The sequence below is a fragment of the Apodemus sylvaticus genome, chromosome 11 (genome assembly GCF_947179515.1).
Source record: "Apodemus sylvaticus chromosome 11, mApoSyl1.1, whole genome shotgun sequence".
Classification (NCBI taxonomy): Eukaryota; Metazoa; Chordata; class Mammalia; order Rodentia; family Muridae; genus Apodemus; species Apodemus sylvaticus.
In genome coordinates this window covers 46181770-46195855 of record NC_067482.1, presented here as the reverse complement: position 1 = coordinate 46195855, position 14086 = coordinate 46181770, and the positions used below count along the sequence as shown (strand labels likewise).

At 42.3% G+C, this 14086-nt stretch overlaps 1 protein-coding gene across 1 annotated transcript in view; it reads left to right on the top strand.

The window, feature by feature from the left end:
• The window catches only part of Pgm2 (phosphoglucomutase 2), a 28633-nt gene extending 16115 nt beyond the window's left edge, over positions 1-12518 (top strand). The window contains exons 11-14 of the mRNA XM_052198730.1: positions 789-918; positions 2175-2364; positions 6084-6217; positions 12131-12518. Of these exons, the coding sequence (XP_052054690.1) occupies positions 789-918; positions 2175-2364; positions 6084-6217; positions 12131-12233 (557 nt within the window). The 3' untranslated portion in view covers positions 12234-12518. The remainder of the gene's footprint in view (positions 1-788; positions 919-2174; positions 2365-6083; positions 6218-12130) is intronic.
• Positions 12519-14086: the final 1568 nt, after the last annotated feature.

Sequence of the window (14086 nt, the reverse complement as noted above, 5' to 3'; positions counted from 1 at the left end):
TAAACTACCAGTCAGTACGTGTAAGAAGGAAAGCTAGCTGTAAGCGTAGGACATTCTGATGTTTGTGCAAACCCGTGCATAGCTGTTAACTTAGTAAAAAACTATTACTCACCTCTTTCTGTTCTGTGTTCTCCTTAAAGCAAAGAGACCCTCCTTTCATCTAACCAGCGCATTACAGAGGGCTGGCACAGCCACTGCCTCTGGGCTGTCAGGTTTTCAGAATTGTCTTGCCTTGGCTTTTGTTAAGGAGACATTGTTTATCAAGTACTAATTATAAATGTCACTCAATGGCTCAGAAATCTATAATAATGGCCTAGGCCTCCAGCAGCTCCAATTGGTGACCACACAAAAGAGGGGGGGGAGCAGCTGGCAAGATGACTGGCATAGCTGCCAAGTGCCACCAGGTCTCAGAAGAGACACAGGTGGGGAGTGACTGGAACAAGCAGAGCCCTGGGTCTCGGAGCTGGAACTGTGACGATGAGTCTGTTCAGTGGACACCATTTGCCAGCAGGGGAAACCGCCACACAGGTCATTCAATGTGGATTTCCTCAATGTTCCTGTATTCAAGGCCCCAGGCTAAACTGTTTTTTGAGACACAGGCTTATGGAACCTAGAACTCCTTCTCTCAAATGCTAGAATTACGGGCGTTTATCACCACTCGGCTCTCTGTAAGCTAATCACACCGTGGTTCACTGGGGGCTCACACCCAGGACCTTCTGTGCGTAAAGATACAATACGCATTATGCTATGGAGCCACACACAGGTCTAAGTTACTGCTTTCTCTGCAGGGTATATGTGCTGTCCCTTTGTTCTGGACAAGGATGGCGTCAGTGCTGCTGTTATATGTGCAGAGCTGGCGAGCTTTCTAGCAACCAAGAATTTGTCTTTATCTCAGCAGCTGAAGGCCATCTATGTGGAGTAAGTATTCATGGACTACCGAAGGAATATTGGTCATATTTCAAGTGCTCTTATTCCGGCAACATGTTCTGTTTCTTAGGAAAGCGAAGATCACTTTTTCCATTGGATGCATCACCACTAGTTAGTGGGGATGCTCATTGCCTCTTGTGTGCGTTCTAACACACTAGAACGTTGTGCAAATGGCTTAATTGAAGAGTGTGAATTTTAAGTAGTCAATGCCATAAGAAGATTAGATATTGGGGTCAGTCTTCACAGCAAGAACCGAACTCCGCTTGTGTGATGCGGAAGCCGTGTAGATGACACCAACAGTAACCGTGTAGCACGGCTGTGCTCTGTAAAGACATAACTTACCTGCACGGGCGGATGGAGAGGATGCTACTGATTTATAGTCTGACTGTGTGTGCATGTTGGTCAGCTTTTGTTCCTTAGATGCTGTCTGTCTTATTGGCACTGTTCTGTCCTCAGCCTGCAGTTTGACAAGTAGGCGTGGCTGGCTGGCATCAAGCCCCAGGCATCCCCCTGTCTCATTCTCTATAGGCATGCACCTCCATACCCATCTCTTTTTATCTGTCTTCTAGGGATTTCTCGGGTTCTCAAAAACTTCACTGACTGAGCTATCTCTTCTGCCCTGAAACTCTTTTTTATCTTCTTTTAAGATTTATTCACCATTAAGTGTATGGTGTTTTGACTGCATGTCTCTGCGTACTGTGTGTATGCTTGGTGCTTGCAAAGGCCAGAAGAGGTCATCAGATCCCCTAAAATCGGGTCGACGTGTGTGAAGCTGCAGATGTGTGTGAACTACCATGAGGGTGCTGAGAATCGAACCTGGGCCCTCTGGAAGAGCAAATCAAGCTCTTAATCACTGAGCTATCTCTTCAACCTCTTTATTTTTTTTCTTAACATTTATTTATTGTGTATAAGTATATGTATGTATATATATGTTATGTATCTATAGGTGGGTGTACACGTGCCACCAAACACAGATGGAAGTCAGAGGATACCTGAGGAATTGTTTCTCTCCTTCTGCTATGAGTGTTCTGGGGATCAAGACAGGTCTTAGCTTGGCAGCAAGCACCCTTACCCACTGAATCATCTTGCCAACCCAGCTTCTTCTTTAATGTTAATTGATCCTTTTGAAGTTGGTTAGGGCTCCCCGTTTCAGTTACTTTAGAATGAGCTAGTTGGTGCACATCTTACATACATTCTGCAGAATTTCTGTGGCTCGTTTTGCCTACACGTATGGTTTCTTTTTATAGGTATGGCTATCATATTACCACGGCTTCATATTTTATCTGCCATGATCAGGGCACAATTCAAAAATTATTCGGAAACCTGAGAAACTATGACGGGAAGAATAATTATCCCAAAGCTTGCGGCAAGTTCGAAATCTCTGCTATCAGGGACCTTACAACCGGCTACGATGACAGTCAACCTGATAAGAAAGCCGTAAGTCACGTTTACTTCTACCAACTAATTTATTCTGTGTTCACCACTGCCTACCATTTGAACAGATTCATTTATTCACAGGGTTGACTGAAAATTCAGGCTGGAGGTGTGTAGCTCAGGGGTTGACTGCTTGCCTAGCAATGGCAAGGCCTTGGGTTTAGCCCCTAGCATCAAAAAAGAATAAACAAATAAGATGTGTGGAAAAACTAGAAATCCTGGGCTAGGAATGCAAGTGATCTCACATGTCATTTGATGATGAATGATGTCCCAAAGGAAATTGTGACTCAGAAAGGCAGTGACTGGTGAGGGCCCAGGTAGAGGAGAAGCCTTGTGACTCTGAACCCAGCTTTTCCTCTTCACCAGAACATGTCACTCCAGAGAGTATCTGAGTCACACACACCGAGAGGATGGTGACTAACCCAAATTAGCAGGGTATGGTGACATATACCAGTAAATCTTTAAATCCCTACAGTTGGAGAACCGAAGCAGGAGCATCATAAGTCTGAGTTGGAGGCCAGCGTGGGTCATCATCCTGTCACAAGCAAACAGTACAGAAAGCTACCCTGCAGCTTCTCATTGAGAAGCTCTGACATAAGAACCAAGAATTTGCATTTCTAATGAGATGCCAGGGGACTGGAGACTGGTCCACTCTGGGAGAGGCACTGATGGGCGGCTTTCTGATTTTGATGATTGTCCTCTGACTGCATGTGGCCTAGCTGTAAATGTCTGCATTAGGATCTCCCCTAGAGCCGGAGGTAGCAGAAGTGTAGGACCAGCTGCGTCCAGCCTAGGAGGACAGCAGGAATAGCCTGATGAGACTTTAGATATCTTCCTTGATATTTACCTTTTTGTATTTTGTTTGAAATTTTTCATATGAATGGAATATATTTATAAAAGACAAACAGAATTAAAAAGTATCATAGTGAAGTCTGACACCATATTGCCACACCAAGACAACCAACCGCCTTTTCTGTCAATTGTTTCTCCTGCTTCTTGCCGTGGAACTTTTTTCTGTGGAGATAAAGAATCTGTGCGTAGACTTCCTACCTACAGGAGGCCCCCGCCTGGCGTCATGAATTGCTTCTGAGCCTTGATTATGATGGGTAATCATTACCATGGCCTGCGTTGCTCAGTAGCTTCGTCAGATGCCTTCCCTACTCTACATAAAGGGTTCCGGTCCTATAACCAGTTAAGGTTATTTGTTTTGTGTACGTATCTCGGTTGTTTGGATTTGTATGCCAAATGTCACTAGTCCTTCCAAATAGCTCTCTGTGGCATTTTCCACTGCCCCCAGGTCTCAGCTGCTATGTGGGCTCCCGTCTGTGCCCGTCGGCCCCCCTCCCCAGCCCTCCACGCAGCTGGGTGATCTTCTGGATGAAGCGCACATCTGTCGTCGTCAGAATGCCATTTGCCATAGCGGAGACCCTCACTCCCCAACTCACGGCTTCTTTCTATCTTCATTTTCCTAGATCACATCTTCTTAGTGTTTTCTGGGGTGGTGGGAGTAAATCTGGGGAGTCCCTCAGGGCTGGCCGTGCCTTGCCCTTCTCCCTCACACTGCCCGGCTTCAGAGTTTAAGAGCATTGCTCCATTTCTGTTCCGCGTCCAGGCGCCATCTTCAGTCAGGATCTGCTTGTCTTTCTAGTGACGGATGTGTGATGTGTACAAAGGCGTTAACATTGTCCTCACCATTCTGTCCAACTGACTTTGTGCCCTCGATGAGAAAAATCTCTCTCTCAATGTTCTAAATTTTCATAGTATGCTGGTTAGCATTTCTCTGTTCAGTGTTGTAGTTACATTATTGTGGTTATGGTTTTTAAGTGTGACAGACTTTTTGGTACTGCAACAAAATAAACTGGAAAGCAGCATTTTAAAGGAGGAAAGGTTTACTGGGACTCTGTGTGTCAGTCGGTGGTCACGTGACTCCATTGCCCTTAGGCCTGTGGCAGTCTGACAAAGAGAGGCATGGTAGAAGGACGCCTTCACTCTGCTCACTTTACAGACAAGGAAGAAAACAGCGAGGCCAAGTTACAGATACCTCAAAGACAGGTTCCCAGAGACCCACTTCGTCCAATAGCCCCCCCCCCCCACACACACACACACCTTCCACAGTTCGGTATCTCAGGACTCTACCAAAATAACGCATTATCAATGCATTAAACCACTAATTAGGTCAGAGTCCACATGGCCTGAGTTTATCAGGAAATACCCTCAGAGACAAGCCCAGAGTGTGCGGTATTGCTCTTCCAGGCACGTGTCACCCCAATCCGGTCGTCACGCTGGGCCTTTAGGTCTACGCCATCATTTCCTTTAGATCTCAGTTTTCTTGGTGAGATGGAGAGAGAGACAGAGACAAAGAGAGGCAGAGAGAGAGTTGACTTTTTTCTTGAAGAGTCCGGAGGTAGGTACTTGCTCTCCGGGGCTGGGGCCCTTTCTTCTTAATTTCTATCTTCTTGCCCCACTCTTCCTCTTTTGAGGGTTTTTTCTAATTCTAATGTTTGGTGTTCCTGTTGACTGTTAATTTCAATTCTTATTCCCACTTTTTCTTCTCAAAATGGCATTCCTATTATTGTTTTTTTCTCTGTGTATATACTGTACTTTTCTAAAGTTTTTTTTAACTAAGAATATGTTTAATCTATATAGCCTTTATTTCCCCTGAGTTCTGTTTTTACTGTTGAGTTTTGGGTGGTTTTTTTTTTCCTACTTGTTTTGGCCTTGTTTGGACAGTTTACCCACTGTCTTTCTCTAGGGTCCCCCAGTATCCTGTGTGTGTATATGACAAATGACCTCATTCACTCCAGGGATCTTAAGTAGCAAGCCAACTGTTCCAAGATAGACCTTAGTCTTGGACCTTGGGCTGGTCCATCTGCTTTCCTAAGGAAAATAAAGTGACATATTGAATCCCTAGAGGCGTGGCTAGAGGCGTGGCTAGAGGTGTGGCTAGAGGCAGGTATGGGATGTCACAGTGTATCCACCATAACTGTGTACCCTCAGTGGTGCCTGGCGATCCTAGTTTCTGAGCCTTTCTTGTTCGAACTGTAGAGAATGTATGTGTCTCTGGCAGGCATAGAAGAGCTGGGTCTCTGATTCCAGCGGCCAGGAGGGAAGATCTTGGCGCATCTGGTAGCTTCTATCCAACCTTGTCGCTGTGTTTCACCCCTGCCTCATACCGACCCTTGACATACCTAATGCTCTATCTAGTTCTTGAGACCAGATGGGCTTCTGCAGAGCAGAAGTGGCTCCGTTTCCTGTTTCTGCCCCTCCCACCCATATTGGAACCCCACAGTCAGGTCTAGTTTTTGGCTTCGTGATTGGGCCAAACATATTTAAACCACCACAATATCAAAGTTTTGTACCAGAGTGGGGGGGGGGGGGAGGGGGTGGGAATCTCCTTAGGAACTATTTTTGGCCAAAGTTTCCATTTACAACACTGAGGTATGATCTAATTTTTTTTGTAATACATTATCATCTCAATTTCTTGTGAAATACCATGTTTTAATTTGAACAAAACTTTCATAACTTTAATAAATCTATGGAAGTAGAAAGCTACACTGTGAAGTTACTTAACGTTCACAAATTACTAGGATTGAGTCCTCTCATTTTCCAAGACTGATGTACTTGTCTGGCATTAGTTTTCTTGCTTTATTTGGGATAGTGTTCACTAGGTCAGAATGCGCTGTTACTGTTTAAATGTGTGACCTGTAAGAATCTATCCCTAGGTTCTTCCTACCAGCAAAAGCAGCCAAATGATCACCTTCACCTTTGCTAATGGAGGTGTGGCCACCATGCGGACCAGCGGGACAGAGCCCAAAATCAAGTACTACGCAGAGCTGTGTGCTCCTCCTGGCAACAGGTACAGCGTGGATGATCACTGCTCTGGCTTATTCCTGAGATGTCCTGGTTCTGCTCAAGTGTTAAGTAAAAATTCCCATGTGTAGCCTAGTTGGAAACTAGTGATATCAAAGATAGCAAAATACTTGAAATTTCTTAAAAATTAAATTTACAGGTTTTTTTTATTTTGTTTTGTTTTTTAAAAGAGGAACGGGATTAACAGTGATTCTTAGCGGTGGCTACATGTCATCTGGAGAGTTTCCCAAGCCTAATACCTGGGTCTCACCAGTAAGCTCTGATTTGTAATTCTTGTGGAGTATGACCTGGAAGTCAATGTCTTCTTCTGGCCTCCATGGGCACCCACATACGTGTGATAGATATCCACACTAAAAAATAATAATTTTAAAAAACCACCCTACATGAGTGTCTGCAGCTAAGCAGGTTTACCTCATACACCTGCTCTACCTCTCTGTATGGGAAAATTACATTCCTCATTTTATTGATAACAGTAGATCTTCCTTTCTCTGGGTATTTATATTGGTGATTAGTATCAATGAATTTTCCTCTTCCACTCCTATGATAAAATAACCTAAAATCCATTCCGCATACACTCAGAGCAGTGTCTGCTCTGCTCTGAGCTGGGCCTCAAGACAAAGAAGGAACCCCATCAAAAACCGTGCTTGCCGACCCAGAGATGATGGGCTGGCTATGCATAGGCGTATGTCTGCAGTCTCATACACGGTTTGAGTTGGGCACCATTGTCTTGGTCTTGAATACCCTTAGTGTGTGTCCTCAGCTGATGTAGGTGCCGTGGTCCACGGCTAGTTGAAGCTGAGCGAGCTGTCATTTCTCTCACCAGGACATGACTGAGCATCAGGAGGGTCCCTTTAAAGGTGAATATAGCCAATACTTTCTGAAACCATATGTAAAGCCACAAATGCAATTTAAGAATGTCTACTAACCACATTTCAAAAGTCTGAAAAGAGACAGGCGAGATGGATCCCAGTACTTTATTTCATTTAACTTAGTACATCCCAAAATATTAACATTAAAATAAATAATTCATTCAAAAAAATACTGATAAAATACCTTCCATTATCTTTCAACAAAAAGAAGACTTTTAAGCATCCAAATATACACTAAGCATATTCACACAGCATATCTCATTGGTACATATTTAAATGGTACAATTTTATTAAATATACTTGATCTATACTTAGCAGCTTTCGCAAACTTAATAGTAGGAAAAGTAGATTTTGATAGCCAAATGATTCCAATTATTGAGTTAAATACTAGTTTTAAAATTTGCTATTTTGGGCAAAATTTCAACCTTTAGGCAAACCAAAAGCAGCTCATTTTCTAAGAATTCTGTGTTACTAGTATTTTATTACTAGTGTCCAAGATCGATATTTCAACATGGTTAAGTAATACGCTACTTGTACTACATTGAGGCAGGTTTTCCTTGGTTGTCTCTGTGATTTTAATCCCCACTTATCATATTTGTTTATGTCGTTCTTCCAAAAACCCTTTCTTTTTTAATAGCCTGTGAAATGTATCTAATTATTTCAGAATATTTTTTGTTTATAATAATAACACTGTTTAACATGTAAGGCTATATCTATTCACCCTCTCATGTACCTTTTTTAGAATAGAGTTCATTTTAGATGGGAGGAGCTTTGAAAAAGTTGTCCTTGTGTTAAAAATCACTTAAAGATGACTCCTGTTTATTAGAGGGATATTGGGTACTAATTTGGGCATAATGCCACAGCTCAAGGGGACACCAACCTATTCACATGCAATGGCAATAAAACCACAGCTAAGATTACTATTAATAGACTTCATAGTGTACGTCTCATTCATTAATAGAATTATCTAACCTATGAATCAGAAGCCAAAGCTTTTCAAGTCTAGGTGGTACTATTTAAAAAGTCTAGGTGGTACTTTTGTTGGAAAAGATGCCTTTTCCAACTTTTTATTTTTAAAAACTTCCAGATATAGAAATACTAAAATGACAATTCACCAAGCCCTCGCGGTCTTAGCCTAGGCCCCAAGATGGCAAATATGAGACAGATAATGTCTTAGTGTTTGCAGGTCCTACGATGCTGCTGAAGCTACTCAGTTCACCTGTTGAGGTATAGAAACAGGCTGTGGTGGCACGTGCCTTTAATCAAGGCCACAGAAGAAAGGAAAAAGAAATGTAGAACCAACCATACATGTATCAATGAATGGACACAATGTGTGCTCTAGTTAAAATTATTCACAAAACCAGAGCATGAGGCATAGTGCAGACCCCACCTAGCCTCCACCACACTGGTAGTTTGCAGTATGTCTCTCCTTGATGGGCTTTTATTTTTATTTTATTTTCTCATTTCTTTTCTTATTTTTCCTCAAAACAAGGTTTCTCTGTATAACAGAGCCCTGGCTGCCCTGAATCCATTCTATAGACTAAGCTAATCTTAAACTCATGAGAGATCCGCCTGCCTCTGCCTCCTGAGTGCAGTTAAATTGAATTTAAACTAAAAGTTAAATTCTTCAGGAAAATGCTCCTTTGAATGTTATCCATTCCAGTCATCAAGGACAATTGCCTTCATTTAATGTAAACTGTTTCTAATCACAGCAATGCCAAAATTAGCATTCGACTAACTTTGGGACTCGTTGTGAGCCTAACCTGATCAACATGAATTCAGATTTGTCCCGGAAGTCCTTAAAACAGCTTTCTTTCCCTTTCCTGATTCAGAATTGCATTGAGAACTCGGATGCCTTCTGTTGTCATTTATTTTATATAGATTTTTGGCCTGGATAGAGAGATGCACTGCCTCATTGTAAAAAACACTTTAATATCCATTTTCATAACAAGACTCACTGAATTTAAACTTAAGAAATAAAGATTGAGTCCTAAGTCAAGTTTACATAGCCACGCAGTGTGTCCCTGTCTTTAAAACATTACTCAGCAATATCATACTTTAAATTTCAAAATGGGTCATTTAGGATTAGGATATGAAATAAATGCTAAGATTGAACCTTATTTTTAGTAATTATTACATTGCTAAACCCTATAGAGTGGTACTAGTGCCCCACACATTAAACATGCACCATGGAAACATTAACTCAATGAGCAAAAGAATCAATATACAGATGTGTCTCATGTCTGGGAACTAAATATTTATAAAGACATTGATAATTGGCAAATTCACGGAGGTTATTTTAGGCTCCAATTTTAACTAATCATGACCATATTTGCCTTCCAAAGAGTTATTTTTTTTCAAAGTACATTTATGGAGACACAAAGAGAGCAGCATGATTTGCATGTATTTATGAGTAATAATTACTATATATGAATAATTATAACGTGGCTCTTTTTATTGAGGTCTTTGGACCATGTTCTGGGCTAGTTACTTTATATAGTAGATCTAAATATATACACTAACTCTCTGGAGAAGGTAAAGTCTTTATCCCAGTTTTGCTGATGAAGAATATGAGTCTTAGAGAGCCCACACCCCTTGCCCAAGGTGCGGACCTATTAGAGCCAGAGTTAATGTCTGCAGGGCATTCCCAAAATGATCTTAACCAATTGCAGAAATTGTCATTTCCTTTCGTATAAACTGCCTATGAGTCAGGTGGTCAAGAATGAGGCAAGAGAAGTGTGTGAAGGGTTAATTTCCAAACCCAGCTGTGGAAACTCACAGTAGACTCTATAAGCTGCTGTGAATGCCCTTCACTGGCAAGCAGGCTTTTGGTATTGCAAACATTCATGGGCCTGCTCTATACAAACCAAAGTTTCATACAGGCTTGGAAGCCTGACTTTCTTAAACGGATCAGTATTCCTAGATTTTTTTTTTTTAAATATACTTTAGTCGTGATGGTTTTGTTTTTAGGTTTAGGTTTTTGTTGTCTTTTGTTTATTTTTATGATTTTTTTCGTGTGTGTGTGTGTGTGTGTGTGTGTATGTGTGTGATAAAGATTCAGCACTGTAGCTCCCATTTCCTATTCTGTGCTTTGATATATTAGAAATAAGTTTGGGCAAAGAAAGAGTCTACCACTCCGACTGAAGTGGCTGCCAAGGCAGATTTGACCCTTGGTCAGGAGAATGTATTCCGAAGAGCCAGGACATGGGTGCCGGAAGTGAGACTGTCTTTCCCCACTGGCTGAAGTGGTTTTCAAAGCATGGGCACAGAGGACACCCAGGACACAGCCGGCCAAGGAGACTGAGGCCTTCACAGAAATGTAGTCAGGGCTGAGCAGGACTGAAGCACAAGGGAAGTCAGGAATGCTTCCTCTGTGCTATGGGGAACACAGTATGCGTCCTCTGGGGATGCTGGGACCAGAGCTGTGATTCTTTAAAAGCCTTAGGAGAAGAGCAAGGAGTCCTTTCGTTTTGTGGAGACCTTGGGTTGGAAAACCTTTAGGGAATATAATACGTATTGCCTTCTGGGACTTCCCCCCCTTCTAAATCAACAAATGTGTTCCCACTCAAAAGATCATGGAGTTCTGTTTTTGTGTGAGGGTTTTTTTTGGTTGTTTTGTTTAGTTTCGTTTTCATTATTCTGAGTGCCACCTTCTTCTTTTTTTGTTTTTGGTTTTTTGGTTTTTTTGGATTTGTTTTTTTTTTTTTTTTTTCAAGACAGGGTTTCTCTGTATAGTCCTGGCTGTCCTGGAACTCACTCTGTAGACCAGGATGGCTTTGAACTCAGAAATCCGCCTGCCTTTGCCTTCCAGAGTGCTGGGATTACAGGTGTGCGCCACCACCGCCCAGCTAAATGCCACCTTCTGAAAGTTTAGTTTCAGTCTTACTAGGTTCATGAAGGCAGCATTTTCTTAATGATATATTTATTTCTACTTTATATGCATTGGTGTTTCACCCGTGTGTCTGTGTATCAGATCCCCTGGAACTGGAATTACAGTTTGTGAGCTGTCCTATGGGTGTTGGAAATTGAACCAGGGTCCTCTGGAAGAGCAGCCAATGCTCTTAACCACCGAGCCATCTCTCCAGCCCTGAAGGGTTCATTTTAAAATACAGAGTGGAGGGGCTGGAGAGATTGGGTCAGTGATTAAAAGTGTGAACTGCTCTTGCAGAGGACCCTAATTCTTTACCTCACACCAGCGCTGGATGAGTCACACCCACATGTGATGCCAGCTCCACGGCACCTGCATTTACATGTACACACGCACATAAGTAAAAGTTAAAATAATTAATTAAATCTTTAAAACACACACATTTGCTTTAAGTTTTTAATTTTGCTTCAAAGCAAGGAGTAGTGGCTCATCTTTGCCATCCCTAATTCCAGCACCCAGGAGGCTGATTTCAAAGACAGCCTGGGATACATAACAATACATACATGCCTCAAAAAGGAATCAAGACCACACATGCTACTGCATGTCTGAGAGAAACTCATACTGAGAGAAACTCAGCCTTCAGGAAGCAGAGGCAGGTGGGTCTCTGTGAGTTTGAGGCCAGCCTCTTCTACATGTAAGTTTTAGGCTAGCTCGGTCTTCGTAGTTACATAGAGAGATGCTGTCTTAATTAGGTTTTCCATTGCCGTGAAGAGACACCATGACCAAGGCAACTCTTATAAAGGACACATTTAATTGGGGCTGCCTTACAGTTTCAGAGGTTCAGTCCATTATCATCAAGGCAGGAAACGCAGCAGCATTCAGGCAGACATGGCGCTAGAGGAGCTGAGAGTTCTACATCTTCATCCAAAGGAAGTCTGGAGTAGACTGACTTCCAGGCAGCTAGGAGGAGGGTCTCTCAAAGCCCACCCTACAGTGACGCACTTCCTCCAACAAGGTCACGCCTCCTAATAGTGCTACTCCCTGGGCCAAGCATATTCAAACCAACACAGACACTGCCTCAAAACTATATCTAGTATGTGTACTTGTTTTGCATCGGGATATTATCCAGTAATCCGAGCTTCCCCCCGCTTATATTTTTCAGTGATCCGGAGCAGCTGAAAAGGGAACTGGATGAGCTAGTCGGTGCCATTGAAGAACATTTTTTCCAGCCACAGAAGTATAACCTGCAGCCAAAAGCAGAATAAAACATTCCAGTGCTAGATAGGATTAAATTTACCTCCAATTAAGCTGAGCTTGATTTTTAAAGCAATATTTTTCAAGGCCAAGTGATTCAGATAATTGCCACAAGGATTTACATATTTTCAACAGCTCTACCTTCCTTGTGGTTTTGTTTTTGTTTGTTTGTTTGTTTTTGTCTGAAAAGTGAATAAAGAAAGCTTGGCCAAACCCAACAAACTAACATCTCTATGAAAATGTTAAATCTGGGCATTATCTGAATTTTTTTAAATAAAGATTTAAATTCTTTTCAAGTATATTGTAACCAATACGCCTTACCTTGCACACATGTCTTCTGGGTAACTATTTGAGTGTGTAGTTGAAAGAGCGAGAAAACCAAGATGGTTCCTAAGTTCTGGACTGTTGTATCTAGGATAGTCACTTTATAGAAATATTTATACCTATTTTTCTGTCAGTTACTTATAAAGTAAAATAAAAGAAATCAAATGGGCTAATAAGATTTATTTTTTTAACCTAACAGTTTAGTTTTAATAATATTGTGCACGTTTATGGGGAGCTAGCATGTTATAAATACAGTACCAAATTATCATGGGCTCTCTTTAGCTCAGTAGTCCTTCACATGTGTGTGTGTGTGTGTGTGTGTGTGTGTGTGTATGTGTGTATGTATGTGTGTGGCTTTTTTGTTGGGGGTGGAGGTGAGGGGACAGTGCCTTGCATTATTAAAGGGATCCACCTGCCTCTGCCTCCCAGGCCATGTTCTGATCTAACATCCTTTTGACTGTCAGGAGAAGCTTCAGAATGTCTTCTTAACAGACACCAAGCTTCTACCCATCCCAAAGTGAATGAAGCAAGTGGTCAGTTAGCATACAGACCTATGGCAGAGACTGCCCTGTAGTCCCCACCAAGGGGACTTGCCTTGATTTATGACTTTCATGTGTTCTGTAATAAATAAAAGCCCCTATAACCAATTCCATGTTGGAGCATGGTATTATGTGAACCCATTCCTGTGCCCTCTGATCACTTATATTGGCTCCTGACTAAACTCTTACTGCTTTGGAGGTGAGAGCTATTTTGCACTGACGTTGTGTTTGTGTTGAAGTTGGTCTTGTTAATGATTGTTTCTCTAATCATTAAAACCAAACAATTCATAGCCGGTCAGTGGTTGCTGATGCACATCTTTAATCCCAGCACTCTGAAGGGAGAGGCAGGTGGATCTCTAGTTCTAGGACAGCCAGGGCTACACAGAGAAACTCTTGTCTGGGTGGGATTAGGTGGGGAGGTTGGGCAGGACAGGACAAACAACTCAGAATTTTCAGCTTGAAACATTGTTTGTTTGTTTATTGGTTTTTAGAGTCAGGGTTTATCTGTGTAGCCCTGGCTGTCCTGGAACTCACTCTGATCGAGGCTGGCCTCGAACTCAGAAATCCACCTGCCTCTGACTCTCAAGTGCTGGGATTAAAGGCAGGTGCCACCACTGCACGGCTATTTTCTTGTTCTTTTAGTCTAGCAAAATTTAATGCAACCTTTGGTCCCGAGGCAGCAAGGACTGTGAGGAATAACTGTGAACCTGTCTACAGGTATTTTGTGTGTGACGTACCTCATCAGAGTTTGTCTGGAAGTACATAGCTGGTAGAGACCCAGTCTTTCTATGGTGGGGCTCACAGTCTAATAGGTGGCTAGCTGTCACTCTGCTCTCCGCTGCTGTCACATGGTTTCCTTTCAAGTAGTATAGAAGGCTGGGAAGGGCTTCTGTCTGCTTAGAGGAATGTCACAGGCAGGAAATTCTTCGTAAAGGACCAACCTCTGAAGACAGTTTCCCAAACCCAGAGCTCGGCATCAGCAAAGATGTAGACAAGATTCA